This window comes from Notamacropus eugenii, chromosome 2, assembly GCF_028372415.1.
Source record: "Notamacropus eugenii isolate mMacEug1 chromosome 2, mMacEug1.pri_v2, whole genome shotgun sequence".
NCBI lineage: Eukaryota > Metazoa > Chordata > Mammalia > Diprotodontia > Macropodidae > Notamacropus > Notamacropus eugenii.
In genome coordinates, this window is record NC_092873.1 from 409,431,576 (window position 1) to 409,445,254 (window position 13,679).

At 41.8% G+C, this 13,679-nt stretch overlaps 1 protein-coding gene across 3 annotated transcripts in view; it reads left to right on the forward strand.

Annotated features, from left to right (window-relative positions):
* ITPKB (inositol-trisphosphate 3-kinase B) overlaps window positions 1-13,679 on the forward strand; it is a 200,698-nt gene that overhangs the window by 159,014 nt on the left and 28,005 nt on the right. For all 3 annotated transcript variants that reach the window (XM_072647686.1, XM_072647687.1, XM_072647685.1), the window contains one exon: window positions 13,468-13,567. In XM_072647686.1, the coding sequence (XP_072503787.1) occupies window positions 13,468-13,567 (100 nt within the window). The remainder of the gene's footprint in view (window positions 1-13,467; window positions 13,568-13,679) is intronic.

Sequence of the window (13,679 nt, forward strand, 5' to 3'; positions counted from 1 at the left end):
GTTTTTAGACTTTCTTCCTGCCACCTGCAATGGCCAACTCTAGAGTAAGCAGCTTGTTCCAGGATTAGCACTCAAATCAATTCAACAAACATTTTAAAAGCCTGAAATTTTTTTCCTTCCTCATTCCCTCCTCCTTGCTCCCCTCAGCTAAATTCCAGCTAAATCCTTTCCCCATCTCCCTTAAAGCTTCCCTCTGTTGATTGTTTGGACTAGAGCTTGTTTGTACATGGCTGTTTACAAGTTGTCTCCCCCTTTAGAGTTCAAGCCCTGAAGTACAGGGGCTTCCTTTTTGCCTTTCTTTGTGCACTCCAGCGTTTAGCACAGTGCCTGACACATAGTAGGTACTTAATAAATGCTGATTGACTGGATCATTGGGTCTGAATGCTGGGCAACAGAAAACTCAAAGATGGAAGCAGTCTTCTAGCAGGAGATTGGATGGAATCATTTGATTTGGAATGAAAGGGCCTTGGTCCAATTTCTAGCTCTATTGCTTACAGCTGTGGAATTGTAGGCTAGTCATGTAACCTCTGTGTCTCAGTTTCCTTATTTGTAAAAAGTAAAGTGGGCTCTGAGACTCAGTGAGCTTTGAAGTCTCTGCCTGCTCTAACTTGGCAATCCTATATTAATCAAGCCAAGAGAGGCTGTCCCTGAAACCCTACCCAGTTCCAGTATCATCTGTCCATGTGAAACCCAAGGGAGGTACCCTTTTGTTAAAAAAACTGTATCCCTACAGAAGTGAGTGGGTAGGAAGAAGGTCCTCTCTTGTTCTCTCCTAGCAACAGACACGATGTGGGAAGGCATGAGGCTCTGGGACCCCTAAATCAGTCCTTCCTCATCCTTTAACCCCTGTCCTCCCTCCCCAGCTCCCTACTTACCTGTCATATGGAAGACAAAGTCCAAAATTTAAGGTGAACCTCATTAATAATTTTGTTTCTTTAAATGCAGTTATTTACACTTTAAATTTAAATTAAATTTCTTTAAATGCGTTTGTTCCTTCCAGCCTTTCTGGGCATCTGCTCTAAGCTGACACAGGGGAGGGATGAGGTGTACCCTACAGGTAACCTCAGGATTTTATGTTAGGCAAACATAGCAGAGACACACCTGAGCTCAAGAGGTGGTTCTGTCCAGGAGATATGGGTGGGATGAATTTAGCCCTTTGGCTTCTTGGCATTCTTGTCCCTGATAGGAAATTAACTACTCCCTCTCCTCCCTCCTCCCTCATTCTGATGTTCCCATGATAAGAATTTCACTCCAAGAGCTCTTGATAGGCATTAAGTATAGGAGGATGAATTGCCATGTTTTTTCCCCCAGTACAGTGTTGTCAGTGGAAACCTTTGGTCAGGAGAGAGGTTTGGTTGTTATCTGTCCTTCCTCTCCTCCTGTTAAGCAGAGTTTGTTGAACCTATCTAGCCCCTAGAGCTCTGACCCTCTCTTAAATTGGATTCAAATTTGCCCTTGGGACCAGACGTTGTGGGAAGGGAAGGAAGAGATAGGCAGATGGGATATTGTATACTCCCAATAATAACAGCACATTATTGGAGCACTTTAAAATGCTTTCCTCATAACAATTCTGTGGGTAGGTAGTACGCATGTTAACCCTGTTTGATCATGAAGGAACTGAGTCTCGGAGAAGTTGTAGTGATTGGTCCAGGGACACTCTGCTCATAGGTGTCAGGCTCCAGACTGGAACCCAGGTCCTCTGATTCCAAAAGCAGTGCTAATGTGCATAGATGTGTTTATGTGCCTGTGCTCCAATGAGATGAGGATTTGTAATTCCCTGAGCTGGTGGGGGAATGGGGATGGAAACTAAACTGGAATAGCTAGGTTTCTTTTGGAGGAAAATTGCTCTTGTACTTTACTATAATGTTTTTTTAAAATCCCTTTTCCTGGAAACCTTCCCCTTATCTCAAGTCTTTGTAGTGCTGTGGCCTTTTTTTTCCTTTTCACTGAATTCTTTTTTCACTCTCTCTGAATATTTTAGCTTCTGCAAAGTCAGGTGTTGGAGTGCTTGGCATGGGAGCGTTGTCTGGACACGGTCTCTCTCCCCAGACTTCACCAGGTTTCTTCATTATCTGGATTCCTCCTAACTGTCCATAGATTACCTCCAGTCTTTGTCCTTCCCCAAGTTCTGGCCTCATCCAGAGCTCAGCATGAAACTTTACATCTGCCCCAGAGAGAAATGCTGGCCACCATTCTTAGTCCTAGGATGGTCAGTGAGGTAACATTGGCGCAGTATTTTGGAACACAGCACAAACCTAAACAGAAAAAGAGAGATTTATTCTGCCATGCACTCATCCAGGGAGTGAGATGGCTTTGTGCAGATGAGAGTTTGGAGTCAGGGAATTTTGGTTGAGCTTTAAAGAGGACATGTGAGAGGATCAGCCATACTACTGATGAAAAACAACTTTTTTTTTTTTTTTTTTTTTTTACTATCAAAGTGGCTCCTGCCAACCTAGTTTGCTGGTATTATAACTTAAAGTGGTGAGTAAAGATGGAATAGCAGAGAAAGCATTTGGGTGGGGAGTCAAGAGACCTGATTGTAAGGCTGGCTAGCTGTTTCCTTACCTCACTGAATGATCTTGGGCCATCCTCTGGGCCTCAGTTTCTTTAGCTGTTCTAGTTGGACTGGAATGGATGATCTTTTAGGGTCCTTGCAGCACTAGCATCTCAAGAATCTGTAAATGACTGTTATTAGTAGAACCATTCTGTAATTAGGTTAACTGATTGTCAGCCAAGCCTTGGAAATCTAAAAGGGGCAGCTAGCTTCGTCCATTTACCAAATGTCGGTTAGTGGCTCTATTTGAGGGGGAAAAGTTTTCCATTTTCCTGGTTAGTTCCTGAGTCGTATATGAAAGCCATTTGTATTTTAGTCCCTTGGGCTATATATTCTCTGTTCTCTATCCTGCCCTCCCTAACTCTCATTCAGTCTTCCCCTATCTCTGTCTCTGCTAAGTCAGTACTTTCAGTTCTGCTATCAGGTGACACAAGGTATAGGCTTTATCCATGAATCAGATCAGAGAACATTAAAACTTCCAGGTTCTGTGTCTTGGATTGCAGTCTACCTTTATGACCCCACATAGCATGAGCTCTATTGTGGGGGGTTCTTAAGAGCATTTCTAGAAAGGGAACAAGGTAAGAAAACCAATAGGGATTTTCATTCTACATTTGTTCTGACAATCCTTTATGCCGCAGTAGACAGCCATTCCCCCTTTCTCACCAAAGACAAGTCATATCTTGTTGAAGCCCTTTCATTCAAGATCCAGTGAGGTGGTACCTCTTCCATGAAGATCTCTGGGATCTTCCCTGTTGTCAACAGAGAGTTATTGCAAGTGATTTAGCACTTTCCCTGGACCTTTCCTTTGCACTTATCCCATTCTCTCTTTTATCACAGTTATTTGGGGTTATCTCATGTAATCTAGTGGCTGGAAAGGAACCTTAGACATTACCTAGCCCAACCCTTTCATTTTTTCAAATAAGGAATTGGCCCAAGGTCACATGGACAAGTAAGTGAAACAGTCAGAATCTGAACCTAGGTCCTCATACTCTCAATTCTTTCCCCTACTAAACCAATTACCTTTGAATATATCTTTCCTCACTACCATCCCCCAGACTAGATTATAAGATCTGTATGGTATCTATATGTCATTATATCCCAAGGTCTGGTACTTTCCCTACACACAGGAGGCTTAAGAAATGGGGAATGGAAACCCCATTGTTATGTCAGTTATACTGGCTCTTGGTTTTCTTACCTTGTTCCCTCTCTAGAAATGCTCTTAAGAAACTCCCACAGTAGAGTTCAGGCTGTGTGTGGGCATAAAGGCCAATTGTAATCCAAACCACAGAGACTGGGAGTTTTAATATTCTCTGATCTGATTCATGGACAAAGCCTATACCTTGTGTCACCTGGTAGCAGAGCTGGAAGTCCAGATGTAACAGCCCCATAATATATCTCAAGGCATTGGCATCTTGTTAAGAACTTTCTTCTGATGGGCTACAGGCCATTTCCAGCCGAAGTAATTATTGCTTAAGCTCCACCTGGGCAGGGACACCCTTCCAGCTAGGGTTGACTGCCCAAGGGAAACAACTTGAATGAATCTGCTTGTACGTCTTCTGACTTCTATTTCTTATCTAGCTATCTGAGATCTGAAAGGAGTTCTCTCATAGCAACTGCACCCACTCTGCCCATACTTGTTGACAGTGTCAACCACTGATAGATTGTTTTATCACAGTGGTTCCAACATAAGCTCTTATTACCATTGCCTCCTCATTGTAGTCTGGTCAGCATTAATAAGTTTAGAAACTGTGCCAGTTTGCACCATGTGAATATATACACTTACGCAAGTGACTCAGGGGTTTGTTTGGGTAGGGAATCTTCTGGGACAAGTGAGTGACTTCTGCCTGAGAAGTATAGGGTCCTTTTAAGTTGCTTTGGAAATGGGCAGCAAAAATATTTCCTGTTCTTCTTCCCACCACATCAACTGACAGTTATAATAAAGTAGTAATGAGATCAATAGCTTTTTGTCATTCACTAAAAAGCAGGCCAAGTGGAGGACCCACAGTGGAGCCATTGCCCCTGAAAGGGCTTGGACCCCAAGGCTTCCATTGCCAAGGTCCCTGCTAGCAGTTGCATGAAGGGTGTCCCGAGGCAGTTGGCAGATTGGTAGGTGAGAGAAAGGGGTTGCCTTCCAAGAGAGCAGGCAAGTGATTATTTCTAGGATTACTTTGAAGATACTGGAATGCTGAGGATTGCTGTTTTCTGGAAAATCCTACCTTATTCTAAAAATAGAAGTACTTAAAAAAATAAAGGATCATAAATTAAGAACTGGGAGAGTTCTGGAAGCTCATCTATTTCAACTCTCTCATTTTACCAATGAGAACATTCAGTGACTTATGCAAGGTCAACACAAGCAATAAAAGTGGCAGCTCTTAGGTCACCTCTCTCCACATCCAGCATTTTCCCCCACTGATCCTAGGGAAGGCTTTCTTTTTTTCAGATTCAAGAGCAGTGAGTGAAGGGCCCCCTCAGTTCTTAAGACTATGAACGGTCAGATAGGGAGAGAAAATGTCATGGTGACTCAAGTCTACTCAGTGACTTTCCACTTCCCATTCCATTGTCTCAGCTGTCAGAGCTAGAGGAAGACGTGTAGGTAAAAGCTCTCTCAGAACCCTGTCTTTCTTGAACATAGGGTTGTAGAGACGGAGAGACAGAGAGATAGAGAGAGACAGAGAGAAACAGAGAGAGAGACAGAGAGAGAGAAAGAGAGAAAGAGAGAGAGAGAGAGAGAGAGAGAGAGAGAGAGAGAGAGAGAGAGAGAGAGAGAGAGAGAGAGAGAACAGAGACAGAGACAGAGACAGAGAAAGAGACAGCGAGACAGAGAGATTAATTGATTTCATCTGGGAAACTTTCTTTGGCATTGGCCAGGGAACTGTTGTTACCTGAAGCGGGTTTGGTCCCTCAGGCTCAGCAATGTAGATTTCTACGAATACTATAGAATCCTTTTTTTTACCGCTTTTCTCCTTTCTTTTGGGCTGGTTGGATCTCAATCTGCAGACATTTCCTCAGTAAGATTTCAAGAACATCTACACTGCCTTTTTGGTTTGGCAGTGAGCTCTGGCAGAACCCCCTGCTGCTGCTATTTTAAAACCAGAGAGGGGGAAAAACCCCTCTCTCTCTTTGCCAACAGATAGTAAAGAATTCTCCAAGAACATAGTGAATAAATGCCTGCTCAGTTGAATTGAATAATTTCTGGCATTTATCTGGAAATGGAATATTCCATTGCCTCCAGCTCTGTTTAAGGCAGGGCTGCTTGGGGTTGGGAGGGCTTCCATGCCTTTGGCCCTTTGGGGCCCATCTCCAGGTCTAACAAATGCTTCCTCACGGAGGACTGGGAAAAGTAAAGCTGAAATTGGAAAAAAGCCCTTAGCACTTCGAACTTAGCTATGTTGGGAGGGAATTGAATTGTTTCCAAATAGACTCTGAATACCTTAAAGTTTCAGGATAGGAGCATGTGTCCTCACCTCTTTCCTATTGCCCTGTCTCCCTTCTTCCTTGGAATTGGTCATTTGCCTCCGAACAGATATAAGAACATACACAAACATTCATAATCTGAAACACTCCCCAACTCTCAGACTATGCCTTTTCCCTACAGAAATCTGAAGGTTAGGCTTTTCCCATTAGAATGGGAACCAGATTGTTGCTAAATGGGGATTATTTCATTCTTTCTATCTTCAGTGTCCAGCTCAGAAACGAGTATGTCGTAGATGCTTAATAAGTGACTGAGTGATTCCTTTATCTATGAAATCTTGCCCTCTCTTCTTAGTCATCCCCAAATTCTAGGAATCCATTTGTGTGACCTTCTTCTTCCCCTCCTTGGATACATATATAATGTATATCTAGAGAGAGCTCCATCCACTGTATCTAGCCTGCCTTCAAGGTATCTAATACTTATTCTTTATTCTTTTGAAGCTTCCTTACACTTGACACTTAGTCAAAGCTCAGTAAATATTTCTTGAGTGATTCATTCGACTGACTGATCTGATTAAGTGGGCCCAACCCCACTGCTGGGCAAGAATCTTTCTCACATGTTCCCTGGAGACAAAAGACAGAAGAGATTGATCTTCCAATCCAACCTCATATAAGGTGCTGTTCCCCAGCTCAAAAACTGCCAGCGGCTCCTCGTTATCTATGAGATCAGAGTCAAACTCTTTGGTCCTGTATAACTTGGCTATATCCCATCCAGACAACCTTACCTCTTCTCTTTCTCTATAACAACTGTCTCTTCACTGCTCCTGAAACACAGTGGCCTGCCTGGAAGGTACTTCCTCTTTTTCTTGTTGTAGTTCAGTCATTTTTTGGTTGTGTCCCCCAATTCTTCATGACCCCATTTGGGATTTTCTTGGCAAAGATACTGGAGTGGTTTGCCATTTCCTGCTCCAGCTCCTTTTACAGATGAGCAAAATGAGGAAAGCAGGGTGAAATGACTTGCCCAGGGTCACATAGCTAGTCAGTGTTTGAGGCCAGATTTGAACTCATGAAGATGAATCTTCCTAACTTTAGTCCCAGCACTCTGCCAACTGTACCACCTAGGTGCGCCTGCTATTTTGGTTTTTTTTCTCCCTCTATGCCTATCAGTCCTTCATGGTCCAGCCCAGAGCTGCCTCTTCCATGGGGTCTTCTCTGATCACTTGGAACACAGCATCTCTGAATTAAAGGGATAAAGACACAGTTAAAAACAAAGGAGACATAGCCCATGCTTGCAAATTATAATTTATTGATGTAGAAACAAAGGATACAGGGAGAGAGACACACAGTGCTCTCAGGATACATTTGCTGCCCACATTTAACAAGGAACTGGCCAGCTCAGTGGAGACTGCAGGCTGACCTAAGTAATCTCCTCCTCTCTGCTCCCCACCCCCCACATCATCCATTCCTTTGTACCTCAGTGCACCAGTCCAAGGGAAGAAAATCCTTTGTGCCTATAAATCTCCCGATCAGAAGTAAGCCAGTTAAGAGTCAGCTAGATTCTTGTGCTCACCGTCAGTATTTGATAGGTAATGACTCAGGCATGCAGTGAATATTTATAAAGTACCTAATGTGTGCCAGATACTGTGCTAAGTGTTGAGATTGCAAAGATTAAAAATGAAGGAATTACTATACTCTAGCTTAAATTCTATTAGGGAGGACGAATCAATGTGTTCATGTATGTGCACATGTATATTGAATGTGTGCAAAATGATAGAAGGTAATTATTAGGAAGGGAAGGAATAAGAGTTTAGGGGTTCAGGAAGACTTCCTGTAAGTGGTGGTATTTGAGTTGAGATTTAAAAGGATCTAAGGATTCTAATCGAGCTGCTAGATAGTACAGTGATTAGAGTTTTCCAGGCCTGGAGTTGGGAAGACTATCATCCAGAGTTTAAATCTGGCCTCAGACACTAGCTGTGGGACCCTGGGCAAATCATTTAACCCTGTTTGCCTCAGTTTCCTCATCTATAAAATGAGCTGGGGAAGGAAATGGCAGTTTGCCACTCCCTTATCTTTGCCAAGAAAACACCAGATGGGGTCATGAAGAGTTGGACGCAGCTGAAAAACAAAAACAAAGGATTCTAAGAGTCAGAAATGAGGAAAGAATGCATTCCAGTCAAGCCTGGGCTAAGACATGGAGACAAGATAGAGTATTATGTGTGAGGAACAAGAAAGCTAGCTTGGCTGCTGCATAGAATATGTGTATAATGTATACGAAGACTAGAAATGTATGCTGGGGCCAGGTTGTGAAGGTCTTTGGATGCCAGACAAAGGAGTTTGTGGTTGATCCTACAGGTAATGGGGAGCCAATGAAGTTTACTGAACAGGTAAATGGTATGGTCAGGTCTAAGCTTTAAATATATTACTTGGCAGCCATATCAGTATGGATTGGCAAGGATGGGGAGGGAGACTTGAGGAAGACAGACTGATTAGAAGGCTATTGTAGGAAAGACCAGGAATGACGTGATAAGGTGAGTGGACGGAAGGGGATGTATAAGAGAGATCTTATGGAGATAAAAACTGATAAATAAGAAATTCAGAGACTTGATATTTTACTTAGCTAACCTCACTTCCGCAGGTAGAAATTCTATCAAGATAAGGCACTAGCTAATAAAAAGGTCACCCAGGGCAACATTACTACTTGTTTCATATGTGAATGTCTTTTGTCCCCCTCTTCTCAACTAGGGAAGGATCTGATTTTATGCCTACTTCAAATGCCTTGAATAGATGAGATCTTAACTTGAGGTCTCTGTATTTTTTAAAATAAGTTGGTAACTTTATTTCAATATAATTGGCTTCCTTTGTAATTTTATGTATTTGATTTTATACATGTAACACCATTATTCTGAGAAGGGGTCCATAAGCTTCACTAGATTTCCCAAATGGTCCATGACACAATAAAAGGTGGAGAATCCCTGTCTTTTTTATTTTTTGGAGGCAATCGGGGTTGACTTGCCCACAGTCGCATAGCTAGTAGGTATTTATGGCTAGATTTGAACTCAGGTCCTCCTGACTCCAGGGCATCTATTCTATCCATGGTGCCTCCAAGCTGCCCCAGAGAGTCCCTGTTTTAGAATTTTGAATGAATGAACGAATACATCCATGAAAAGAAGAGAATAGATCCCCAGGAGAAAGCACACAGGATAAGATTTGCCTAGATTCATAAGTCTTTCCTCATTCACACTTCCAAAATGGATTCTCTTTCTATCGATCTATCTTGGACTGAGGATGGTTGTAATTCCTCTGTCTTTCCTGACTTCCTTCAAATCCCAACTAAATCTCATTTGCTACAAGAAGCCTTTTCTGATTCCCCCTTAATTTTAGTGTCTTTCCTCTGTTCATTATCTCCAGTCTATCTTGTATACTTTGTACAGAGTTGTTTTACTCCCATTAGACTCTCATTGAATCCCTTGAAGACAGAGGCTATTTTGTTTGGTTTTGTCTGTTCTTTGTGTTCACAGTGTGTACCATAGTGCCTGGTACCATAGTATGTGCTTAATAAATGCTTGCTGACTTGACTTGAACCTGGTCCAAGATGCGTCCATGTGCCTTTTGGCCTTCCTGTTTCTAGAGAGCCAAGTTCACTCTGCCTCTGTTTGGGAAGAATTGAGGGTAGAAGAGCTAGATCAAGGTAGGCACTTATTTTAAGGGTGGAGTGTGCCAGGTAATGGTTTCCTATGCACTTTTCCACTGGACTTGGCTTAATGGCTTCTAAAGGAGGAGGACAAATCACTGCTTGTCTCATCTTGTGTAATTAGACTTTTCCATTGTTGCCCCTGTGCATTGTCTCCATGGATTGTTCCTGGAGCCTTCTGGGTTCCCAGATAAGAAATACCTCCGCCTTCATTAGCTTTCTGTTTTTCTCCCCATCAGAAGAATCTAGAAAAAAACAATTTTTTTTTTCAGTAAAGGCCCAGCCCCTTTTATGGCAAAGTTTCCTCTAGTTCCTGCAAAGTACCTCCCATAGTTTACATGAATAGCCCTTGGCCTTGGGATTAGGGGTTAATGTAATTGTGATGAAGACTGCTGGTTTCAGGAGGAAAGTTTCCCTCTCCTTGGGCAGATCCAAACTTTAACACTTGATGACTGAAACAGCTGTCTCTCAGCAAAAAGAGAAAAAAATATGGACATATTAAATGGTTCTTTTTCCTCTTTTTTTGTTTGTTTTAATCTTGGGATTCAAAAGTCTCTGGCAGCTGAGATGCTTCCTACCATCTGGCAGAGCACTGGGTTCTGAGCCTACCCAGCTGCCTTTTGGGATTCCACATGGTGCTCTGACTTCTCCTCTGCAATTCTTCTGTTCCATTCCTCAAGTCAAAATCCAGAAGAGCATGGGATTTGTGATGAGGAGACCTTTGGAAACCTGATTTTTCTTCTTTATTCCGGGGTGACCTTAGGACAGGTCATTTCATCTCTCTAGGCCTCTTGTTTCCCTGTTCATAAAATAGTGGTTGTGGCAATGAGGAGGACTAAGGTTCTTTGCCCATCTAAATCCTATAAGAATTCAGGTTAGAAAACAGGGACCTTTATAGTTAGCACCACTGAGTATATGTGTATGTATGTATATATATATATACATATACATACATATATATGTATATATATACATATACATATATATATATATGTACATATATATCATCTCCATGCATGAGATGTCTGTCATCAGAGTATATACCATCTCCATGTAGGAAGTCTTCATTGAACTTCATTGGTCTTCAGTGAAGACCAAGTCTTCACTGTCTTATTTTCTTTTGCAACCCAGACAACTTTTGTCTTTTTATTTCTTTCTTCTTGTTGGTCTTGGGCCTTGTACTTCAATAATACAAAGTGCTTAGCAAATACAAGGCTCATTCACAATAGGGCAAAGTGGGGCACAAATGGCTTCCATTGTTGAAATCATAGGATTTTGGACTGAAAAGGACCATCAAGATGATCCAATCCCTGAATAGCATGGCACAGTTGGAGGGGTGGGGGGAGCTAGATTTGGAGAGCCAGAGTCTGAACACTGGCTCTACCACTTAAATCTTCATATAACTTTGAGTGGGTCATCCCTCTGGGTCTCACTTTCTTCATCTGTAAAATGTGACCCCTCACATTTGCTTAAGTATTTTTCTGGATTACACACGATTTGGGGTTAGCAAGACTGTGGTTCATTCCAAAAAATACTTAAGAAACAGAACAGATGTATAGATAGCTCATTACGGAAATGATGTAATAGGTTGTATTTTCAGACTTCTTTTCATGAAATCCAGTGACAGTCTGGTCGATAGAACAGTGAGAGGACCTATCTTGGAGTCTTGTATCACAGTTACTTTGGATTATCTTGTACACATTTGTTTATATGCATTTTAGCTCCCCCATTAGAATGAAAGGTCCTTGAGGGTAGGGGCTCTTTTTGCCCCTTTTTTTGTATTCCCGACACTTAGGAGGAAGTTGACAGTACGTTACTACCTTCATGGAGTATTCACCAGGAGCTAGAATCCTGCCAGTAGATTTCTCCTGAGGGAGCCATGGTAATGTGGATGATTGGGTTAATATGACTGTTTCTCCAATGGGAAAGTGAGACACGGTGACCAGACATCCTGAATTTTCTAGAACATTGCCCCATTATCCCCAGAAACCATCCGAGTGTTCCAGAATGTCTGACATTTTGGCAGCCCAACAGTAACTGAATGAATCAAGTCAGGAAGCACTATGCTAAAAATATTCTTCATAGATAAAAGACTGAGACATACAAAAAAAAAAAGATAGAGGGTCATAGGTTAAAGAAAACCGTAGTTATTCATTAATTACTCATTCAGTCCACAAACATTTGAGACATTAAAAAAAAAAGAGGATCATAGGCTAAAGAAAACCGTAGTTATTCATTAATTAGTCATTCAGTCCACAAGCATTTATTAAGTGTCTGCTCTGTGACAAGCACTAGGGTACAAAGACAAAAATGAAAACATATTTATGTTGGTCAATATTATGTATGTGTGATGTAATAGAAAGAGCTCTTGGTCAAAGGACCTGAGTTCAAGTCCTGACCTAGCTACTTACTAACCATGTAACTATGGAAAATAAAATAAATAGCATTATCTCTCTCAGGCACCATTTCCTCAAATATAAAATGGACTCATACCTCAGTTTTATTGCCTCAAGCTCCCTGTGAGGCCCAGCATCCCTGGATTCTATTTCAACTCTACGTAGCCAAAGGTCGACCCCAAAAGAAGTTGGCTTAGAACGCATTGCCCCACCAAGCAAGAGGACTGAAGCCACTGACAGCAGAAGAGGGCACCAGGCCATTGTGAGAAAAGCACTTTGTAAATCTCAAGGCATTACATAAATATAGATTATTATTCTTATAACTACAAGTTTCTGTGTCAAACTTTGGAGGAAACCTTGGGTAGAAGTCTAGCTCTAAAATGTGTTAGCTATGTGACCACTGTGCCATGCCCCCAATCACCCCTCTAAGACCCTAAGTTAGAGATGAGTTGCTCTATGATCAATACACTGATACAATGACAATTCCAAAGGACTCACATTGAAAACTGCTATCTGCCTCCAGAGGAAGGGATAGCGGGGAGGAGGGAGAGAAAAGGAGAGAGAGAGAACTGATGAACTGTGATTGAGGAATGAAGCATCCTTGTTTTGCTTCTTTTTTGGGCAACATTGCTAATGTGGAAATATGTTTTGCATGACTTCCTATATATAAGGAGTATCCTATTTCTTGCCTTCTGAGTGAGTGGGGGAGATGGGGAATGGAGGGAGAGAATTTGGAACTGAAAATAAAAATTTAAAAAAAAATCAAAAGGAGTAGCTTATCTGTATTGGGTTAAGGGAATTTACGTAATGGGATTTCAACTACACATGATGAAAATCACAAGTCCAGATTAAAGAAGAAAATGGTGCGATATGTATTATCTGTCATGTGTCTATGGTTATACATGTATATGTAAGTACTTGGTACAGATGTTACAATGTAGGTGCTGGTGCAGCAGCTGACTTCAACATTTCAAGTTGTAAAGTCAATGAAGGCTATTTCAGCACTATGCAGTTGGGTTTTGTTTTTTTAATATTATGGGAAGAAAAACCTTTGTAAAAAAAAATATCCCCATTTTTGGTCTAAAGAACATAGTCACCATTAAAGTAAGGGAAAGAACATTCAAGAAGTATGGCGACCTGTTTCCAGCTTCACCTTTTGTTCATGATGCAGCACCAGACAAGCTACCTGATTTCTCTGGGCCTCAGTGAACTCATTTGTCAGATGAGAGTGAAGATTCCCACTTTCTCTGTATTCTGGTGAATCGCTTTTTGTACCTTGAGGCTCATCAGGACTACTGGTACAAGTAGTATGACCAACTTTACTAGGCAGGCTGTCACCTTGCTTAGACTTCACCTGACCAGTAAATAAGAATCTTCTTTCTAATGGGTAGGACTTTTTCTTTGTTGTTTTCCAGAGCAAATCATGGCGGAAAATCAAGAACATGGTGCACTGGTCTCCTTTTGTCATGTCCTTCAAAAAGAAATACCCTTGGATCCAGCTGGCAGGGCATGCAGGTAGGAACAGCTCCTTTGGCCTCTGCTAGTAGAGCCTAAGGAGTCCTCTCATGTCTACCTCCATGGGACACATCCCATGTCTACTTTTATGGGACAACTTTATGAAAGTTGA